Source organism: Elephas maximus, chromosome 5 (genome assembly GCF_024166365.1).
Source record: "Elephas maximus indicus isolate mEleMax1 chromosome 5, mEleMax1 primary haplotype, whole genome shotgun sequence".
Taxonomy (NCBI): domain Eukaryota; kingdom Metazoa; phylum Chordata; class Mammalia; order Proboscidea; family Elephantidae; genus Elephas; species Elephas maximus.
This window is the reverse complement of record NC_064823.1, coordinates 78,894,919-78,918,089: the sequence shown is the minus strand read 5'-3', so window position 1 is coordinate 78,918,089 and position 23,171 is coordinate 78,894,919. Positions and strand designations below refer to the sequence as shown.

Sequence of the window (23,171 nt, the reverse complement as noted above, 5' to 3'; positions counted from 1 at the left end):
AGGTATTCCAAGCCAGGTTCTGGTACTCATTTGCTTGAATGCAAAATTTTTGTGAATCTGAGACTAAGAATGTAATCACACCTTAAAACCAAACAGCTGTCGTTGAGTTGACTGCAATTCGTGGTGGCCTCATGTGTGTCAGTAGAACCGTGCTCCATTGGGTTTCCTATGGCTGTTATTTTTGGATGTAGATTGCCAGGCCTGTCTTCTGAGGTGCTTCCAGGTGGACTTGGACCTGCAACCTTTCAGTTAGCAGCCAAGTACGTTAACCCTTTGTACCACCCGGGGACGCGAGCTGTACCTTAGGTATATTGTATATTAAATGACTTGGGAGAGGTCCCTTGGTTTGAAGCCCATTCCTTAAGACATTGTGGATTTAGCATTTCTCAATCCAAAAGGAGGACCTCTCTTTTGCTTGTACACGTGCATGTAAATCTGCTCTAGTGGTGGTTTTGCCTTTTTGTGTGGAAGCATCTGTTTCTAGCATCCATCAGTTTCCCAGCTTATCCCAGCACTGATAGAATGCTGGTGTTCTGCTGACTGGGTGCACTCTGAGGATAACTCTACGAAGAGCTTAGAAACTTTTCTTATTCTTTTCCAGAGTATTTTAGGAGCACTTCCATTGGTTGAAGAAAAAGGATGAGAGAGTTTAGAATGGAGAAAAAAGCCTTCACTAAGCAACTTACGAACAATTAGTTCTTGATTTATTAAGGGCCTACATTATGCCAGGCCGTGGACAGTCCCTCTTTGAGGGGCTTATGGCCTTCTCCAGCAAGGCTGACGGGAATGTATATGAGTGCAACCAAGAGTCACAGTGTGGGGAGGAGACAGTGGGGCCACAGAGAGGCGATGAAGAGCCCCACCCTGAGTGGGGGCCAGGTGTGCAGGGTTACGGGTTGGGAAATGATTCTCCTTGAGGTTGAAGCCTGAAAGAGTAGTTGGTTTACAAACAGTCTCTGGGGAAGTCAGGGAAGAGGGATGATTCCAGGAGCAGGGTGAGGCGTGAGTTCAGAGAAGGAAAGGCTGGGGCTGTCCAAAGGTCCCTGCGAGGCACAAACGACTTGTGCCCAACTACTAACTGAAAGAAAGGCCTGACGATCTGCTTCCATAAAGATGTTGTTAGTTGCCATCAGGTAGACTCCAACTCATAGTGACCCCATATGTGCAGAGTAGAGCTGTGCTCAGTAGGGTTTTCAGGGCTGTGACCTCTCAGAAGCCGATTGCCAGGCCTGTCTTCCCAGGCATCTCTGAGTGGATTTAAATCTCCAGCCTTTCTGCTAGTAGTCGAGTGAGTAATTGTCTGTGCCGTCCAGGGACTCTTTCCATAAAGATTACAGCCAAGAAGACTCTACAGAGCCATCCTGCTCTGTAACATAGTGTTGCGGTGAATCAGAATTGACTCAACGGCAACAGGTTTGGTAATTTTTTGTTTTGGGGGGTCTCCAAAAAGCTTGACCAAGTTGTAGTGGAGGGATGACAGTCTCAGGTGGGTGGGAAACCTGTGAGTTTCACCAAGGCCAGAGAGAGGCTAGGGCCAGATTATGGAGTCTGTACTTTATCCCATCCTAAGCAAAATAATGAGCTATTGGAAAGTTTTCAACCAGAGAATAACATGGACCAAAACCCCGAAAACCAACCCATTGCCTTCGAGTTGATTCTGACTCATAGAGACCCTATAGGACGGAGAAGTACTGCCCCATAAGGTTTTCAAGGCTTTTTAATCTTTATGGAAACAGACTGGACATGTACTCTTAAAAGAGGTTTAGTGTTCATAACTTGGGCAAATAATATGAGTGTATGAAACCCATATCCAAAAGGAATTTGGGTTAGGAAATCCCTGGGAAAATGGATTTCAGCACTGCATATGGTATCTTTATGCCTTCAATTTGACATCATCAGAACAGCCTTTTAAAGGGCAGAAACAAGTCTTTATGGGATCTATGTGATAACTGGGTTTAAAGCTACTTCACAAACGGGCACAATTGAAAAAGATATCCAGCATCATAAACTCCTTGCCGCTGAATCAATTGTGACTCGTAGTGACCCTACAGGACAGAGTAGAACTGCCCCATAGGGTTTCCAAGGAGCGGCTGGTGGATTCAAACTGCCAGCCTTTTGGTTAGCAACTGAACTCTTAACCACTGCACCACCAGGTCTCCATCCAGCATTATGGAAAGTGGAAAATGAAATATCTTAAGATCATCATGATTTTCTTTTTCAATTTGTAAAAAAATTACATAGTGCTATCAATTTATGCATATTTAATACTTCATGTTTATTGTTCAAAATAATTTGTGAGATTCTTATGGGTGGTGCTCATACTTACAAATCAATTAAGTGTGTGACTATTAACTGAAAGGCTGGTGGTTCAAACCCACCCAGAGGCACCTCAGAAGAAAGACCTGATGATTTGCTTCCAGAAGGTCACAGCCTTGAAAATTCTGGGGATGGATTACAGTTCTACTCTGTAACATATGGGGTCGCCATGAGTCACAGTCAAATCAGTGGCAATGTGGTTTGCCTAGCACACAGCTGAGCACATAATAGCAACTTAGGTTGTTTGATCTACCTTAAAAAATTGAACCACTGACTCAAATCTCCCTTGTTTTTGATGAATGCTAGAGTTTGAAGCAGCAAAGAACTGAAAAGTGAAGTCAGAGGTGCTTGTAGTGGAAGTATCTAGTGGTAAACACTGCTGTAGGATGCTCATTGGTGTTGGTCTAAGAGTCCTTTTCCTTTAAACATGCTCCGATGGTTTCTGCTAGTTAACAGCAAAGAGAAACTTCAAGTCAGGGAACAACTTGCCCTCCTGAGGTTTCAGGCAAATCGATGGTTTTCACTCTGGGTATCGACAGCTCTCTGCAGATGCCCTTGTCTTTGGTTACGTGGGATGACTATTGTGAAATGGATTATACTGCTTTTATTGCCCCTTGGGGCTTAATCAGTGCCCAGCCAGTACTGTGTGTAGCTGTGACTTTCCTTTGTCTTTTAATTGTTCAGGCTGTAGGGCTGCTGATGGTGCTGCTTTTGTGTGTTCATACCTTGACTGATCAGTTTTTAACCCAGAGCTTATGCTTATTTGCAGGATGCCACAATTTGGAAGCCTGATTCATGCCAGAACTGCCGTTGCCAAGGTGATATCGTTATCTGCAAACCTGCTGTTTGCAGAAACCCTCAGTGTGCCTTTGAGAAGGTATGGTAACCAAATTGTATTTTAAAGATATTGGTAAAGTCAGTGACAGGGAAGGGTTTTTGCATCTTTTTAGTCAGCTGCTTTGATATGTACACCAATCTCTAATTGGAAGCTTTTTGAAATACTGAAGAGAACCTTGAAGTAGCACATATAAGAATATCATAATTTCCACTTATTGAGCATTTACTCTAGACCAGGCACTGGGCTAAAGATTTGAGAAATGTTATCCCATTGAATATAATGTGGAGCAGATATATTTATTAGTACTTTGCAGGTGAGGAAAGTGAAGGTTGGAGATTTTAAGCAACTTACATAGGAGTTCTTAGGTGGTGCAAGCAGTTAAGTGCTCAACTGCTTACTGAAAAATTGGCAGTTTGAACTTCCCGGAGGTGCCTTAGAAGAATGGGACTGGCAATCTGCTTCTGAAAGGTCATGGCCTTGAAAACCCAATGGAGCACAGTTCTGCTCTGCATACATGGGGTCGCCATGAGTTGGAATTGACTGGATGAAATGGGTTTGGGCTCCATGGTTATACAATTAATAAAAGCTGGCCAGAGATTTTATCCTAGGTCTGACAGATGCCAAAGCTACTAATACTAGCCATAGCCTTTATGTGTCGAGTGGATAAAAGGTCAGGATTGCCATCTTAAAGATAATTTTATAAAAACTCTAGTTGGTGTGCCAGTGATTCTGCACTGTTGGGCTCCCTTGGAACATGGGAGAGACTTTAACTCAAGAACGTCCTTGTATTTGACCAAGTCTGTAGGTGATAATTCCTCCTTTCCCCTATGTTAAAAATCTTCAATTTTTTCTGACTACATACCTGTTCTATGAGGATAATTTTTTTTTTTCCAGGCGTTGACTCTTTTCTTTCAAAAGCGAATCTATTAAAAAAAAAAAAAAAGCTTAAGCTTTAAATTTGAACATTTGAAGCTCCCTGGAGAAGGCCAATTATTTTCTTAAAAAAGCATTCTGTCAACTTCACAAGCACAGCTTATTTTTCTAGTTTTTTTGCCCTTGCTCTCCAAATAATTGATCTTGAGCCTTTATACCACCTAATGCTAATAAGTTTCTGTTTATTCCTAACATTCAGGTGAAGGTTCTGCATACGTTTAAAAGTCTTCCTCAATTTCTACTTGGGTGTATTTCTGAGAAACTGGGTGCACATCCCAAATGTCGATAAATTTGATGATATTTTGTTGCTTATTATGGGGACTTTCTATTTTATGAACCAACTACTCATTCCTAAAAGATCACTATTTGACTTGCTGAGTAACATATGTCAGAATCTGAGCTGGTGGTATAAGGTCCTACCCTTTTCACATGAGTAATTATGGTATCGTAAAAGAAGCCTTGAATTAAATGCAAGAAGAAGTGGATTGTATTGCTGAAAACTAAACATGTTCTACACCAGGAATCACCTAACTATGGCCTGCGTACCAAATCTGTCCCACCACTTGTTTTTACATTCAGCATGAGCTAAGCATGTTTTCTTTTTTAAATTTTTAAATAGTTGAAAAAAATCAGAAGAAACTATTTCTTTATGTGAAAATTACGTGAAATGTCAGTGTCCATAAATATTTATTGGAATACTATGCTTATCTGTTTATGTATTGTCTATGACTGCTTTTGTGCTACAATAATTATGATAGACTGTACATGACTTGCAAAGGCTAAGATATTTACTCTCTGACCCTTTACAGAAAAAGTTTCTGACCCTTCTTCTTTACCAAAGTTCCTGATTTTATCCCTTTCTATTTGTTTGTTTGTTTGTTTAAATATCAGTGAATGGCAACTCTGTCCTTAGTGGCTGAGACTCAACTCTGTATTTTCACTCACATCCCACACTAGGTATATTAGCAAATCCCCAGCTTTTCCTTCACAAAACAGCATATTCCAAATGTGACTTCTCTGCTGTCACTCTGGTTCCACCTATTATCATCTTTTGCCTGCATTCTCACAGTAGCCTCTTAGCTGCTTTCTCTGTTTCTGCTTTTGCTCTAATATATATTTCACTTGATATAGCAGCCAGTATGATCCTATTAAAATTTCAGTCAGATCATGTTGTACCCCTCCTTAAACCCTTCCAGTGGTTTCTCTTCTCACCAAGAATAAATCCTCATAATGTCCTTCAAGGTCCTACCTACCCCTCTGACTAAATAATATTCTCTTTCTTGCTCTCTTAGGTCCAGACACCAAGCCTCCTTTCTGTTTCCTGAACATTCTAGGGACACTCTGCCACTGGGTCTTCATGCTTTGCTGTTCCCATAGCCTGGATTGCTCTTCCTCCAACATGTATCTTGATCCTTTACTTTCCTTAGGTCTTGTCCAGATGGAATTATATTTAAAATTGCAAACCTCCAACCCCTACCATGTATTTCCTATCCTTCTCCCATGCTTTATTTTTCTTCTTAGAATTAACTGCTGTCTGATGTACTATATATTTTATGGTATTTCTTGTTTATTGTCAGTTTTATTCACTGCGTAGCCTCAGCACCTCAAATATGGTAGACATATAGTAGGAATGAAATAAATATTTTTTGACAGAGTGAATGAATGAATGAGAGATGAGGCTATAGAGTTTGTAGGTTCAAGGTTATGGAGGGCTTTGTATGCTGTACTAAGCAACTTGGAATTCTATTTATTTATTTAATAATTTTTATTGTGCTTTAAGTGAAAGTTTACAAATCAAGTCAGTCTCTCACACAAAAACCCATATACACCTTGCTACACACTCCCAATTACTCTCCCCCTAATGAGCCAGCCCACTCTCTCCCTCCACTCTCTCTTTTCGTGTCCATTTCACCAGCTTCTAACCCCCAGGAATTTTATTTTTAAAATGATAGAATACTAATGAAGGTTTTAGGCATACAGGTGGCAATAGTCAGCTTTTCCTCTTAAAAAGACCTCTCTGGGTTTTCAAAGACAATGAATTGTTCTCACAGTTCAGTGACTGTGGGAATAATCCACATGAGAGAGGATAAGTACCTGAATCAGAGCACTGGTAGTGCATGGATCAAGAAGACATGGCTGGTTCAATGGATATTTAGGAGATAAAATCAACTGAGCTGGATGGCTGGTTGATTAGATGGGCAGTAGCTAGGTGAGGGAAAGGAAAAGGAGAGATGAGTCCAGTATGATGACATGATGGTTAGCTGAGCTACTGACTAGAACAAAGTATATAGAAGAACCAGGAAAAGCAGCCTATCTGGGAGGAAAATGTTGATTTTAGTTTGTGGCATGCTGAATTTGAAATGTCCATGGAACAACCAGGTAGATGTGTCAAAAAAACCACCTGAGTGGATATGAGTCTAAAACTCAGAGAAGGCAGGGGTGGATGTATCTCTATGGGTGTCACTAGCATAGAGACAGTAGTGAAAACCTTTAGAACTAATGAGTTCACCCAAAGAGATTGAGTGAGAAAAGAGTATAAGGCTAAAGACAGAATTTAGGGAACATATTCATTTAAGGGGAGGTGAATAGAAGAGAGGAAACTTAGAAACATGAGGGGTAAGAGTTAAGAAATGGTCAAAGAAGACAATCAGGAAAGTAGACAGTTTCCTGAAAAACAAGTGTTGATTACAGTCAAGGGAGAAAGAGGATTTAACATGGTCCAGTGGATTTTACAATACTGAGGGCATATGTAGCCATACTTAGGTCAGTGTCAGTGGAATGATAGTAGAGGAAGCTTTACTACACAGGTTTAAGGAGAAGATGGAAACTGGGGAAAGGAAATCTAAGTAAAGTCCATTCTTTCAAGAAGGTTGGCTGAAAATGGGAGAGAAAAAATGGGACATTAGGTAGGCACTATTATATCTAAGATGTTTGTTTGAACCTCCCTATCCTTTATCCCTGACCATAGCTCAAAGTGACCCTATAGGACAGAGTAGAACTACCCTATAGGGTTTCCTCGGAGCACCTGGTGGATTCAAACTGCTGACCTTTTGGTTAGCTGCCATAGTTCCTAATCCCTACCCCACTAGGGTCACTATGAGTTGGAATTGACTCAACTGGCATTGTGGTTTGGTTTTTTTTTATCCCTGACCATTGAGCCAGGCTGTGTGTTGCCATGGTGCTTTGGGCTTACCCTTATGTTATCTCATTTCCGAATTGCAACTGCCTGTTTGTCTGCCTCTTCCTCTAGACTCTTAACCACCTTGAGGGAAGGGATCTTATCTTCTTCACTACCATAGCCCATCATCCAGCATGGTGAGTGGCATATAAAGGCCCTCAGCCAATATTTGTAGAATGCTCAAATGAAAGAAGGTAGAGGGTTTTGTTTTATTTATTTATCTTTAATTAGCATGTGAGAGACTCAATCACTTTTGGAGGGAAAGGGGAATTGTCCAGAAGAGAGAGAAGTTGGAGACACAATGGTGGGGGAGAGAGGGTGATACAGAATTAATGAATTAGAAGGAGTAGTTTCTAGAGAAGAATAGAGAGTATGGGAACCAGAGCTTTGGCAGGGGGTGGGGGTAGGGTGTGGATTGAAAAAACACCTCTTTATCTAACCAAAAACCAAATCTTCTGCCATTGAGTCAATTCCAACTCATAGCAACCCTAAAGGACAGAGTAGAACTGCCCCATATGGTTTCCAAGGAGCACCTGATGGATTTGAACTGCTGACCTTTTGGTTAGTAGCCGTAGCTCTTGACCATTACACCACCAGGGTTTCCCCTCCTCTAAGAATGAAAAACTGTATCTGGGTACAGATAAACTTAAATTTCTGGATAAGAAAAGAGGCAAGATACTTAGGAAGTTCATACCTAATGATCTCCCTTTGTGAAGACTTTAAGGTTCAGTTGAGAGCTAGAAGACAGTAGTGGAGCTATCGCTGAGGAGAGAAAGGCAATAACCAAAGACAAGATAAAGCATTTGTGTGTAGCATTAAAAGCCTGCAGGAATAAGAGATGGCGAACCTGTAGGAATACCAAGCTGCATGGTGGAATGATATTCTCAGCAGTGCTTGCCAGCCAGGTACAAAAGAGGATAAGGCAAATTGTGGGATGGATCCAGGACTCGGATTTTGCTGTGAAGAGAAAGAATAGAGATACAAGGCAGTGGTGGGTATTGGGGCAAACATGGATAGGAAAATGAGGCCAGCTGGGGGCTGAATGATTTCAAGGAAAGGAAGTACCAAACAGTCTTTGTAGGAGATGAGAAGATGAGTGGCAGCGAAGGTGAGAGAGGGGTAAAGGCTAGGAGGTTAATGTTCAGAGAGTTGAAGTTTTCTGATACAGAGTAGTTTGGAGTATGGATCAAGTCTGGCCATGGTCATGGCTAGCCAAAGTAAGGTAGAGGTGAGGGTAGCCTGAATTGAGTTGGTCTGGAATGTATTATGATACAATGTTGGGGTGGTCCCTTTCATGGACATTGAAGTCCTTCATACTGATGTCTAGGGGTAGGGTAGAAAAGAAACTGGCAGCTAGCTGCGAAGTATTTAGTGAGTGTGAGGAAATAAGTGACAAATTGAGGGAAGCTGGTAATCAGGAAAAATGATATAACCAGAAAGCATGAACTTTAAAGGAAGTGGTTCCTAATCTGTAAAAGTAGAAGGTTGGACCAGATGATCTAGCTGTAAAAAACTTTCAATTCCAAGATCATGTGAGGGTACCAAAGAGCATTTGGATTATTTATTTTAAGTACTGAAATAGAATTATAGAATGGTAGAACTGGAAAGGACCTTTAGAGTTCATTTAGTCAAAGTTCCTCATTTTATAGACAAAGAAACATTTAGTGGCCTTATTCACTTGCTCAAAGACACAGAGCAATAGATGGCTGTCTTAGTTATCTATTGCTGTATAATAGAAATACCACAAATGTGTGGCATTAATGAACAGAAATTTATTTTCTCACGGTTTGTTGTATATAGGGTTGCTGTGAGTCAGAACTGAATCGATGGTACCGAACAACAACACGGTTTAGGAGACCAGATGTCTGAACTGAGGTGCTGTCTTAGGAGAAGTCTCTCTCTGTCCGCTCTTGGGAAAGGTCCTTGTCTCTTTTTAGCTTCTATGCCTTGGCTCTTTGGTGATGTTCATGTGGTATGGCATCTATCTACCCCATCTGCTTGCTTGCTTAACCTGGTCTTTCATATCTTAAAAGAGATTGATTTAAGATACACCCTACACTAATACATCTTCATTAACATAACAAAGAAAACTCATTCCCAAATGCGATTATAACCACAAGTATAGAGGTTGGGATTTACAACACATATTTTGGGGGGACTCAGTTCAATCCATAACACTGGCATAGCCATGACAAGAACCTTAGGTCCTGGCTCATGGCCCAATGTAATTTCTATTCCATCATGTTGCTTTTAAATTTTCCTTTGTGTTACTCAGCAACATGTATTGCTGTTATTCAAATCTGCTGTGGTATACTTACATCAGTTCATGGAACAAGTTAATGAGTATGTTACAATTTATATTAAACTGAATTTATTATTGTTAATAATAACTTTCATTTATATCTTTAACTTTTGAAAGCACTTTTACAATTTATGTTTTGATTATGGGATTGACTGCAAATACCTAGTGACGCTGGAAGTCACGTCAGTGGCAATTCTGATAGATATTTGTGTGCATATGTGTCATAGATGGATAGGAAAGAGACTGAGACAGAGAAAAAGGAACATTGAGAGAAAGAGAGAAATCTAGAACGCTGAATATCTAAACCAGTCCTGACAGAACCAGTTCTTCCTTCAGGGCTTCTGGAGAATATATATGCACAGAGGACAATGCCATGTAAAGTGAACGCTATATTTCATGGTAATGCTTTGCTGAAAACTTCAATGCAGATAATAATAGTATTTATTTACCTTATAAAGTTTGTTGTGAGAGTTAAATCATACACACACACACACACATACACGTAAATGCTTACAAAAGTACCTGACTATAGTAAGCACTCAATAAGTGTTTACTGTAATTATCATCATTATTATTATTTTGTTCTTCCAGTAATCCTGCCTAGCTCCCCTGGCAATCTTCATTGATGTGTCTCCCATGCAGACACTTCCCAATGCTGCCCAATGCAAAGCCTGGCAGGGTAGTAGGCCTATGTGTTTCTTACAGTCCACAGTGCACAAGCCACATAGAATTACATGGTTAACTGCCAAGAACTCCCTGCTTCTCTCTCTCCAAGCTCCCATAGTCAAAGCTCTTTCCTACTCCTTTAGGCCAATACTAGCTCCTCTGTGTTCCACCTGAAGTTCAATAGATAGATACAAGCTGGGGAGTTGGGGGGGACTATCCCACTGCCACTTACAAAGAAAAAACAATATTTTTATGAAATTAGTTTTAAGGGTAAATGTGAAAGTTAGTTTTAGGTAGCCTTCTATCGTATCTGCTTTTCTCCCCTACCCCCCCTCCCACTTTCATGTTGGAATATAACAGCACTGGGATTATCTTGGAAACCCTGGTGATTTAGTGGTTAAGAGCTACGGCTGCTAACTGAAAGGTCGGCAATTTGAATCCACCTGGCACTCCTTGGAAACCCTATGGGGCAGTTCTACTGCTATGAGTCAGAATTGACTTGAAAGCAACGGGTTTGGTTTTTGTGGTTCGGGATTATCTCGTTCTCTGTCTGTTTGTCATTCTTAATGGAATTTAGGCTAATGTAGCTTTCTTTTAGAGTTCTGAGGTCTTTTTTTCTGAAAAGGACCTGGAAATACGGTTTCATTTTCTTTAAAAAAAAAAATAATAATAATGTTGCTAAATATATGCAGTTTCATAAAATCCCATACCATCTAAGCATGGTCCTTTATTAAGCAGGTAAGACTTGAATATCACTGTTATTGATGTATTCATCTGTTTAGTGGATTAACAGATGTAAAATCTTAGTCCCATTTCTCACCTATTCTTATGGATGTAGTTATAAAATTGAAATTCTCTTGTAGGTACAACTTTTTTGTTAGCGGATAGCAGCCCTCTCCCGCACCACCAAAAAAAAAGGGGAGGGGGAACTATATGTATGCGGAAATTATGTTCTTTATACACACACACAAAAAAAAACCAAACCAAACCCATTGCCATCAAGTCAATTCCGACTTATGGTGACCCTATAGGACAGAGTAGAACTGCTGCACAGACTTCCCAAGAAGCACCTGGTGGATTTGAACTGCCTACCATAGCACTTAACCACTATGGCACCAGGGCTTCCAAACACACAGATACACATTTTATTCTACTGGTTGAATTCTTTGTAGACTTTTGTCCTGTGGAAGAGTCATGGTTTCCTGACTAATGCAGTGTCAAAATGACTCATTGCCTGCTCTTCCACACCTCTGGATTTTTAGAAATCTTAGGCTATATAACACAGAAACAAGTTGAATAAGCGGGGGTAATAGAATCACTAGGCCCCAAAGATAAACTTAGGCTGTTTGCACAATATTTTTAAATAGCTCTTAGATAAACTGATTCTTTATAGTGTCAAATGGATGGATTAGTTAACATGAACACTCACCAGGAAATCCTGGAGTATCAGGTGGTAGCCCATTCTTTTGATAGTATCACCTTTACAGGAAACACAACTGAAATGACAAAAGCTTTAAAAAACAACCTAGATCATTATTGAGGCCAAGGGATTCTACCCAGCTCACCACAGTATATGTGATACTTCCACAATAATGCTTTTTCCTCTCATAATTTTGTCTCCATGTGCCTTGCTGCTCTGCTTCCCAGCTAAAAGTTAACCATGGGAAACTTAGCTGTCACTTGCTGGCTGCATCTGGCCTCTCTAGGATAACTGGAAGACCTGCCAGCTCTGCGGCCGCCCCAACAGCAGAGGAACAGCACCCTCAGGGAAAATATAGTTCTTCTTTTACCCTAACTGCTTTTCATGTGGGAAACTCAAGTGGAGCATTTCTTGTGGATAAAATTCTTCATTTTGTTACATGTGAAAAGATGTAGGCAGTTTTCAAGGAAATTACTTTCACAAAGGGGTTCATTTTAGCTTTGAGAGAAGCTCATCTTGACAGAGAGAATCTTTCTCATTAGTTTATTTGGGTTATCCTCTTTATTGTTGTCACCATGGAAATGTAAGAGATTTGGTGAACCTAAGATGACTTGGGGTCCAATGAACCATTGTGACTCTTTGGTTGCTGCTATTACTGCTGTTTTACACTGAGCTGTTTTTTAAATGCCCAGGGAGAAGTGCTTCAAATAGCCGCCAACCGATGCTGCCCTGAGTGTGTCTTGAGGACTCACGGATCTTGCCACCATGAAGGGAGAATCCATGCAGTAAGTGTTTTCTGACCCAAGGTTCTGTGTCTGCACGTCAATGACAAGGGAAAGCTGAACGTTAAACTTGTGTTGATGACGGGAGTTTCTGTTTGGGCTGTGGAGGACCAGAAGTTGATTTGACATTCTGTGGCCATTTGGATTTCTTGCATAAAATTGGAACTGTCCTGTTTATTCTACAGACCTTACCTAAATATTCATAGATTGAATTCGTGTTTATATAAAGGCTAGTCTGGGAATGTTGATGTTGAAGAACTTGTGATGTTGAATAATAAAGTACCACTCTGCCTTTGTATTATTAATGCAAACAACCCCAAGGGAATGAGTAGAGGAGATATTATTATATGACTATGTTAAAGATGAAAAAATTCAATTGCAAAGAGACTGAGATACTTGCCAAGTATCATATTAATAGTAAGTAGTATAACATGGCCTAGAACTCAGGTCTTTTAACTCCTAATTCAGGACTTTGTCCACTAGAATGTCTCAACTTCAGCACTAATTGACATTTTTTGCCTGACAATCCTTTGTTTCAGGAACTGTCCTGTGCGTTGTAAGATGTTTAGCAGCATCCCTGGCCTCTACCAGCAGATGCCAGTAGCACCCCCACCCCCAAGCTGTGACAACCAAAAATATGCAGACATTGTTGAAAGTCCCCCTGGGGTCAAAATGTCCCTTCCTGCCCCCTTTCAGAACCGCTACACTAGAAAGCCATCATAGAGTTCTTTCGTTATACTTTTTTCATTCCAGATCCTTTAGGATTAATTTAGAGAGATTAAATACCAATTCAAAGTACCATTCCCAAGGTTTGTAATAGAAATTGTGAAAATAGAATGGGTGTAGTTTATCTGCCCTCATACCTAAGTGTTACCCCGAGACAGCAGGTGAAGTTGAATGTGATGGAAGGAGGCTCTTTGCTTTAATTCTCATCTCCCACCTGATAAAAAAAACTTTCCCCAAGTTAGTGTCTCTACCTATTCAGGAGAGAACATAAGTGAACAGGGTTTAATATATCTACTCTAGGCTTCTATTTAGTGTGTATACTTAAAACTCAGTGAAAACAGTACACATTTCCCCATGGGGCAGGATCATCTGACTTTAGCCACTGTCTCTTAATTACACGAGGAAGCTACTCTTTCACTCCTCCACAATGTGTTGATGAAAGATACCCAAGCGGGACCTGTGCTGGTAATGTCTTCATACCCTGTGTGACTATGTGTTGTTTAATTCAGCCAGTGTTATGGAGGGTGGTATAAACCTTAAATGCCATAGCATAGGATCCCCTGTGAAATGGAAGGTGCTCTAGGGCAGATTGATGATGAAAATAATACCAGTTCATAATGGTTTGAATAGGTGTGCATTCAAGGTGGAAAACACCTAGCTGAATCTTGCAAGTGAAGGAATAGCTAGGAGCTAAAATAAAGTCAGAATCTGGGAGAAAACATACATCTTAAATAAGAAATGGGACGAAGGACATAGGAGATCAGAATTCAGTAAGTCTTTGCATGGACCACTTAACCATTTGCACTCTCATGTTTATTTGCATACATGTACAATCTTCTTATACTGGTTTAAGATACATAAGAAATTGGCAATATTTTCTATGTCTTTTTGTGATCTTCTGTGCCTCCTACCTAACCTGGCAGTTATCACTGAACTTTTCCCAAAATAGGTGCTCAATAAACATTGATAAATGAAAGATTCAAACAGTAAATCCCTTCTCCAATGTCTTCATGTCCTCATCCCAAGGGTATGTTGGTCATTAGGGTGGTTGGGCAATTCTCGGGTCGCGGATCAGCTGCTGGGTTAGTTAAAAATTGCCTCAGCCCTCCTACCTTTCCTGGGAGAGTCAGAAAGTACCTCAGGTCCTCCTCTTCCCACCTCCCTGCCGTTCCTCTCTTCTGCCATAACGCATCATGCAGAAAGCTCTAAACTGGGTAAGAACATGTCCGTGTATTGTTCTCCCATGTGAAACACTTTCAACGTTTACTCCCTCAGAAAATGTTATATTTCTACTACTTGATGTAACTGAGAGAAAGGCTGAATTTTAGGAACCATAGTTGAGGAAGAAAAAAATCTCTAGTGGCCAGCTTCTTCAAATAGAGTTAGAAGGTTGATTTTTTTTTAATTGAGGCAAACTCTTCTAATTTTAGTTGTAATAAATTTAAGTGATTAAAGTGATCGTATTTCTTGACTTTTTATGCTTCTTTCCTCTCTTTCTTCACCTCCCATAGATTCTTACCATATTTATCCTAGTATTATTCTGCCTCTGGAGTAGGTTAAATGCTTATCTAGGTTTGGTCTGAGTCTCCTCTTGCCATTTGCATCACTAGGTTTTTCTCTGAATCTTGCTGCCTTTCTTTTTTGCTCTTTCAACTTATTTAGGAAACAGTTACCAGAACACTTTCCTCTGAAGAGCAGTAATCCTCTCTCTGTGGCCTCTGACTTACATCCTATAGGGCAGGTTATGGAGACTCTCCCAGTAGCTATAAAATAGCCTAGTGTTGTAAGAACTTTGGAATGGTGATCTGAAGTGAAAGCCTTTCCCTAAGAGAGAGATTTAGAAGAGGCTTGGGGATAGAGTGGGTGTGGCAGGTAGAATCAGTTGGAGTAATAATGTGCCCAGAGAATAGGATTCAAAGAAAGCAAGATCAGGGATGGAGCGAGCTCAGGGCTGCACAAGAAGGTGACCCTTTAATAAAACAGCTGAGCCACATTAGGGGACCTTTTTTGCTTGCAGAGTAGGCAGCATCTTAAACAACTGGTATTCCAGCAAGTCAAGACAAGTCTTTAGATCTTCCCTGGAGTGAGGAAAACACTTGGGCCTTTTGGCTGATGTCAGGGCTGTTTGAGAATGTTGCATGGGCTTATTGCAGTCAGAATTTGGGATCATTTCATCCATGACCTCTCCAAAGCCATCCCTTCAAATTAACTTTTGGATCTATGCCCAGCCTTGCCAACCAGTCCTGGAGACCAGCCTTAAATGTGTTTTTCTAAAGAATGTTGGAGTGCTTTTTTCCCATTCTTTCCCTACATGTTAGGGAGGGGAAAGGACTGTTAATCCACTTTCTTTTCCTCTTTACTAATTTAATCCAGCACTGGATAGTGTCATGTCTGAGAAGATAGAGCTTGAAGGTTCACTGAGAAAGAAAGTGGCTGGTGGTGTTGCCCTAACGCCCATATCAGATTGAATGGGGGTTGGCGGGGAGCGGGGGGCTGCTCACTCTGCCTGTCTATGAGGTTAAAAGGAGAACTAATCTACATGTGTGAGAGAAAAAAAAAATTAATATTGAATTCTGCAGGCTTATTCTGCTCCAAGTAGAGCATGTAATTATATGCAGTGAGCAGTCCCAGATAGTTAGTATTCTGGATCTATAACTTCATCACAGGAACAGATTATATTAAGGAAAATTATTTTTTGTTCTGTCAGTAAGCCAGGCAAATACTTTATGACCTTATCTTTCCTTTGGACTTATGTCAACAGTCAAACAGACTTGTTAGTTGACTATGCAGAAGAATACATTTAAGCTGTTGTCTGCAGAATTCACTTCTGCCCAGCATCAAAAATCGCATGTTTTTAAAAGGCATTAATGAGTTTAAGATGGCACAGCTAAGACTGGGTTTTGTGGAAGCATCGCTTTGTGGATCTGTTACTCTTTGAATTTATAGAGCTCTCTTTGCTGCTACAGGGTTTATTTAAAAAATAACATTTTTGTAAAAGGAAATGGAGAACACTGTGAAATTAAAAAAAAAAAAAATTCCGCATGGGCCAAACCCCTTGTTCTCTAGACGGGGTACTTGCCACTAGATCAGGAAGCCAGTTCAGTGAGAGATTCGGGAGTAGTTCCTCTCCATCGCTCTCTGACTTTGGACCACCATCTGGAGCTTCTTCTGTGGCTTTGATGTTAAGCAATGGGGTCCCCTGCTGAATGTTCTTTGTTATTTCCATCATTCTTAAGCGTATTGTGAAGTGGGAATCTACTGCTTAATTTTGTTTCTTGAGTTAGGTAATAGATTCATATCATCAGAGAGCCACAAGGTACCGGAGACATCAACTAATACAGCTCTCTCATTTTACGGGTGAAGAAACTTGGATGACTGACAGGTTGTTGTTGTAATTAAGTTTTGTGGTCTCTGTCTGAAAGGTGATGTGATTACAAATGTTTAAGATATGACACTGTTTCTTAATAGGAAAAAAGCAACCACGCTCTTGTTTTAATAAAGTGAAATGTCAAGATGTTTAGAAACAGTCTCCTAACTTTTAATAAGATGGAGTTCAAGTTGTTTCATACAAAGCCTTCAAATCTGCTTTTATTTAAGATATAGAAATGATTTTTTTTTAATATTTTAAATAGTAATTTGCTTTCTGATGACAAAAATTAAAATGTGTTTATCAGTGAAAATTGAGAAAGTATGGAAAAGTATTCAACAGGAAAAAATCGGTAGTAATTCCAGTATACTGAGAACCACTGTTAATGGCCTCTCAGTTTATTTGGGGGTAGGGGTGGCAGTGGAGATAAATAAATAACAGAGATATACGTTTTTTTACATCACTGGACTTATACTATGCGTATAGCTCTTATCTTTCTTTTCCTGTGTACCATTTTATTGGAAATTGTTCCCTAGCATACCTTTGCAGAACATGATTTTTAATGGTGATATAATGTTCATTCCTCGTTATTAGATATTTGGGTAGCTTCCAACTTCCACTAAAATATTTCCAATTTCACAATAAATAACCATGAGAAGTGATTCCTAGTACTAAAGTCTTTTTGTGTATCTATCATTTTATTCAGATATAACTTCTTAAAAGTGAAGTCACTAGGTCAAAGCATTTAAAGATTTTGACTATTGATGATCGTGAAATCTGCTGTCAATTCAATTTTAAATTTTCTGTGGCTAATAATAAACCCAGTGGGAATATTGCTGATAATGTGGCCCCAGTGGAAATATCACTGATAATATGGCCTCAGTGGGAATATCACTGATAATGTGATCTCTTTGCATGTGTGATTACCACGGGCAGGCTCCCCACAGGCTCCAGAGTGAGGGACGGTTTTGTGGTTGGGAATCCCATTTCATTGCAACTTCACCAAAACTAAGTACTATGAATTTTTAACCTTCCCATATCTGATATATTTTTAAAAATGTACCCAATTTTTGTTTTAATTAATTAATATTTCTTTGCATGGAAAAACTGAACTTTCTGTAAGTGATTACCAATTTTTCAGATGGAATATTTGCCTTTTTCGTATTGTTTGTAAATGTTCTTATGCATTAGAGTTTAGTTCTAATTGCTAGAATTTGCAAGTGTTTTAATCAGTTTGTCATTTGCCTTTTAATTTTGTTTATAATGCATTTTCACATACTTTTAAACCTTTAACTCTGTTAGACCTGTCAATTTTTCTTTCATAATTTCTCCTTTGCCTTGGTGCTTTAGCCTTTCTGGCATAAAGGTCAATTGCCTCCTGTCTTTTATTAGCCAGTAATTTTAGACTTGCCTATTTATATGCTGTCCTAAATTGGAAATTTTCTATATAATTATAGCAGAAATAAAAAATTGATGGGAGCGGGCGTGACCTTGGCATCTATGTCCTTTCCTGGTGCATTCAGTCACAAGAGTGTGACAGGGTGGAGGACGGAGCCTCCTAGGGCCAAGTCCCTTGCTTGGCTCTTTGCACACTGCCTCATTTAACCCTCACAATAGCCCAGCGAAGGAGATGTTGTCATAATTATTTTATAGATAGGAAGCTGGGATTTAGAGAGATTAGGTCACCTACTCATAGTCCCAAACCCAGGAAGGGCCGAGCTGGGATCTGATGTGCGTGTGTGTGCCCAGCAAATCCTGGGTTCCTTCACCTCAGTGCTTACTTACATCATTGCCCTCTATTGTCCTCCCAGTAAGTCCGTCTAGAAGAAAGCAATCTTCAGGATAGTACAGCAAGGACCTAGTTCCCAAATAATTAAATAACTATAACTACTGTTACCATCATTGTTACAATAATAGTGCCGATTATTAGTAATTCCAAAATGTCAGACTTGGCATGCTGGCAACCAGGCAGCAATTTGCAAAATAAAGGGGCCTTGGCTTGTTTAGGTAAGACAGGGTTCCTTTGTGTTTCAGAGAGATGAAAAATTAATCTTAATGCTGGCTTCAGGAGAAGCAAGGAGATGTTTATTTTTTACGCTTCTCAATGACACAGCTGTAATCCTCGGATTATATTGATTGAGCATCTAGAATTTGTGATGTTTTTAGTAGAAGCGCATATATGATTTGTGCTGGATCAGGTATCATTATATGCTAGATTTAATAGAAGCAAAGGGAACAGGTTCCAATATTTAAAAAGACATCCCAGGAGGAAAACTTGAAATAGAGAAAGATTTATTCATTAAACTAATTTCTTTCTACGTCTTGTGGAGGCCACCATTATTCCATTCTGTCATCGAGAGCATAACATAGTTTGGCAACTATTCCCCTAAGCAATCAATATGTTTGTAGCTTTTTACATTCAAAGTCCCCTCCGCCCCCCTTCCCCATCACATCTGAGAGTGGCTGATTTAGATACTTTCGATTCTCTCAATTATATGGATCTGTTAGATCACTGACTCAGTACAAGTGGTAGGTGTGTTTATCATAGCATGAGATGGATTGGGAACATTGTGTGTGTGAGTAGATGGGCACCCTCATGGAGAATGAAATGACTCTATAGTTTGATGGAGAACTGGAGGGAACAGGTGCCTCCTGCAGGCTGTCACACTTCAGCCAGACCATGAGATCATTGGAACGGGAGAGAAAAATAGAGAGGGGAAGCAAGAATGGGTGTGAATATGAATATGACAAGCAATTAGATGAAAAGCAAAAGGCAAAGAAAGGAAACAGGATTAGGGTGAGAGGTATTGAAAACTGTATATCCATTGTAAAGAATACCGTAGATAGGTATATGTGTGTGGATTTTACTTTGGGCTTTATAGAATTTTTTAAATGATGAGATTAGGGTAATTCTTATGGACTTTTTATATTTTCCTAAAATTCTCAAATGTAAAATCTTAGGGATAAGAGAAAGAAAAAGAAAGTGAATTTTTTAATTGGTCTCTGACTCAGAACATTCCAAACTCTCAGAACCTTGCAAACTCAGTGCCTTCTTCTGCCTTTCCTGAGTAGACATTTGGAAGCTTTATCTTTAGTTTGTGTAGGAGAACGTTTGTTTCTCTTTGGCTTATTGAAAGCCTGTTTTTTGGGACTAACCTTCTCCCCCCCCCCCCGCCTTTTTCCCAACACACAGCACGGGACAGAGTGGGTCTCCTCCCCATGTAGTGTGTGCTCTTGTACTCATGGAGAAGTCCGGTGCACCCCCCAGCCATGCCCACCACTGTCATGCGGACACCAGGAGCTGGAATTCATCCCTGAAGGAAGCTGCTGCCCAGTCTGTGTGGGCCCTGGGAGTGAGTATAAGCTTGTAGAGAGAGAGAGCTTGTAAGAGCTTTTTCCCTTTGGGGGCCACATGGTGACATCCCAACCCTTCTTTATTTACTCTTTCATACTTAATAATGTAGCTCAAAGATCCCTAGCCCTGTTCCATATTGGATCCAAGATGTAGCCATGCACTTGGCAGGAAGAAATGTTTCAGAGAGTGAGGTTGGAACAGATTTTTAAGTTCTATTCCAAACTTGGAATTTTGTGAGCCTCTGGTTTATTTTATCTTGGCTGGATGTATCCCTTCTGGGTTCACAGCTCCTGAGACAGAAAAGGAGTTGGGAAAATATCTTTTGATATGATTCCGGGTAGTTCCTCCTGCCCTCTTGGTGGAGAGAAGAATGAACATATCAGTTTTCCATGTAGTATGATATAAACGGTTAAGAACTCAACTACTAGCTGAAAGGTTGGCAGTTCAAACCCACACAGAGGCTCCTCGGAAGACAGGCCTGGTGATCTGCTTCTGAAAGGTCATAGCCTTGAAAACCCTATGGACCCATGTGTTCTTCGCTGAAGCACATGGAGCTGCCATGAGTCGGAATTGACTCTGTAGCAACTAACAACAAGGACAACCATTCTGCTGGCTTGTCCTTGAGATGACATAACGCATTTCCCCCAGACTCACAGGATAGGTGCAGGTCTTTCATTTGCCTCCATTGCATCCTTGCTGAGGAGATTATGCTGCCTACACACCAAGGCATCCAGCTTTTGTTCAGCAAGCTGAGGACAGACTTTCAGGTCTTCTACTTGGAGACCACTCTCAGTTCATTTACCCCTTTTATTATGTTTTAGGGATGTATGTGCCCTTCTTTTTTATGACTAAGTAATATGTACTTATGATACATAGAATTTATTGTTATTGCTGTGTTATGGTTTTTCCTGACATGTAATAGCTAGAATTGTTCTTTAATTAAATAGCATCTGGAAGCCCTACTCTATTTTTGCCTTTTACCTTTAAAAAAGCCCTGTTTTTTTCTCAGTCCCTGTTATTCCATTCTGGCAACCTTTTACCATGAAGAACCATTCCAGAAATTAAAAAGTATGCTTATACTTTATGCATTTCAGGTGCCACCCATCAAAAAAGAATTAACGTTTGTTTTGGGCCAGATAGCCTTGCAAGAGAGAATGCTCAAAACCGAGTTGGAGACGGGGTGGAGAGAGGGATGTCTGAGTTTGTGAGGTTCTTCCTTACATCTTGAGCATCTTCTTCACTGGTGTTCCATGAATAAGACTTGCTGGAAGAAGTTTTCCTGGAAAGAGTGGAGAATCAGCCAGGGTTGACGGCAAAATTTGCAGGGCCCTGTGCAAAATGGAAATTGAAGGCCCCTTGAAATTCCTAGGTAGTGCAAATGGTTAACACGCTTGGCTGCTAACTGAAAAGTTGGAGGTTTGAGTCCACCCATGGGTGCCTCGGAAGAAAGCCCTGGCTATCTGCTTCCCCAACATTAGCCATTGAAAACGCTTTGGAGCACAGTTCTACTCTGACACACATGGGATCACCATGAATTGGACTTGACTCAAGGGCAACTGGTTTTTGTTCAAAAAACAGGGAAAATAAAAAAGCTTTTTCTTTATTTTTGTGGTCTGTCAACTTACCAAGGTATTTTTTTATTCGATGTTTAATGCTGAGTTTCACTGTGAATGCAGACCCTCACAGGTTTCCAGGATTCTGCCCTGCAACTTGGTGCATCAGGCACGTACATCCTCCCTGTGCTCAAGTCCCACTGTGGATGGAGGGCAGCAGCATTCACTGGGCAGGACAGGGGAGCAGGCGGGTGATAACCCATCCCAAGCCAAGCCACTCCAGTGGCCATGGAGTTGACTCCGACTCATGGCAACCCCATGTATTGCAAAACGGAACTGCCTCATTCCTGGAAACCCTGGTGGTGCAGTGGTTAAGTACTATGGCTGCTAACCAAGAGGTCAGCAGTTTGAATTCACCAGGTGCTCTTGGAAGCTCTATGGGGCCATCCTGTTCTGTCCTGTAGGGTCATTATGAGTTGGAATTGACTCAACAGCAACCGGTTTGGGTTTTTTTTTTTTTTCGTGTAGGGTTTTCAAGGCTGTGATCTTTTGGAAGCAGATCACCAGGACTTTCTTCCGAGGTGCCTGAGTGGGTTCAAACCATCAACCTTTTGGTTCCTAATCGAATGCTTACCAGTTTGTGCCACCCAGGGACTCCTTAACTCACCCCCCCCCCCAAAAAAAACCCAGTGCCGTTGAGTCGATTCCAACTCATAGTGACGCTATAGGACAGAGTAGAACAGCCCCATTATTAACCCACCCCAGGGAGGCAAAAAGGTAGACGGTGGAGGGACTCTCAGCGCATGCTGTGTTGGTCCAACAGACTTCACTTACAAAACACAAATCAAAGAATAAAGTTATTAAGAGTATCAAGACAGCAACTGTAGAGCATTAAGCCCCCAAGCACAGGCAGTGCCCTGTTCCGACTCTGTGGCCCTATGCAGCTGGCCAAGTAGCAGGCACATGAAGCTGGCCCAGGGATCGGAACATGTAGTCCTCCCAGTAAAACTTCTTTCTTTGGTCTTCCAGAACCTTGCTCCTATGAAGGCCGTGTGTTTCAGGATGGGGAGGACTGGCGGTTGAGCAGATGTGCCAGATGTGTGTGTAGCAACGGGGTTGCACAGTGCTTTACAGCTCAGTGTCCGCCTCTGTTCTGTAACCAGGTAAGGAAGGTACCTCAGAGTGGATCATTCATAGGCTGTTAACTTGACTGTTGAGGAACTTGGAGTCTCTTCTGAGATTATATCAGGTGGGCTCTGGAAGCACTAGGGACAAGAAGCGTACGCTGTTTTGTTTTCCTTATATTTTTGGAGACCACCCCTGAGACATTTCTTTTACTCTTAGAAGCTGCAGATAGGCCTAATTACCAGCCATTTAGGCTAATTGTTATATAATGAAACTGAGCCTTGAGGGTACATACAAGGAAATTGCCAGCTCCATTGCAGATGTTCCAAAAATGTCAAGCTAAACATCTGGAAAATTCAGTGACATGATCATGTTTGTTATTATTTTTCAGTGCATAGGTATACTCTGCTCTAAGACGTATAAGTATCTTTGATTTCTGGATAATACTATCCAGATGTATACAATTTAATTCTTATAGGATAATGAGTCAACTTACCAAAGGATTTAATCTGGGGATGTTTAAAATAGATCTTGTTCTTCATTTAAAGCTGATCTGATTTAAAAAAAATGAGGTTCTTCACACAAGTTTAGAAAAGAAAATCAGTTGCAA

The 23,171-nt window shown here is 40.6% G+C and overlaps 1 protein-coding gene and 1 long non-coding RNA gene across 5 annotated transcripts in view; one reads left to right on the top strand and one right to left on the bottom strand.

Moving 5' to 3' along the window:
* Nucleotides 1-23,171, top strand: part of FRAS1 (Fraser extracellular matrix complex subunit 1) — a 532,476-nt gene that overhangs the window by 186,655 nt on the left and 322,650 nt on the right. For all 4 annotated transcript variants that reach the window (XM_049885934.1, XM_049885933.1, XM_049885936.1 and 1 more), the window contains exons 3-6: nt 3,086-3,193; nt 12,346-12,438; nt 19,722-19,881; nt 22,466-22,599. In XM_049885934.1, coding sequence (XP_049741891.1) covers nt 3,086-3,193; nt 12,346-12,438; nt 19,722-19,881; nt 22,466-22,599 — 495 coding nt within the window. The remainder of the gene's footprint in view (nt 1-3,085; nt 3,194-12,345; nt 12,439-19,721; nt 19,882-22,465; nt 22,600-23,171) is intronic.
* LOC126077038 (uncharacterized) overlaps nt 4,017-23,171 on the bottom strand; it is a 124,706-nt gene continuing 105,551 nt past the window's right edge. Inside the window, exon 4 of the long non-coding RNA XR_007517649.1 lies at nt 4,017-4,077. This is a non-coding gene — a long non-coding RNA (uncharacterized LOC126077038). The remainder of the gene's footprint in view (nt 4,078-23,171) is intronic.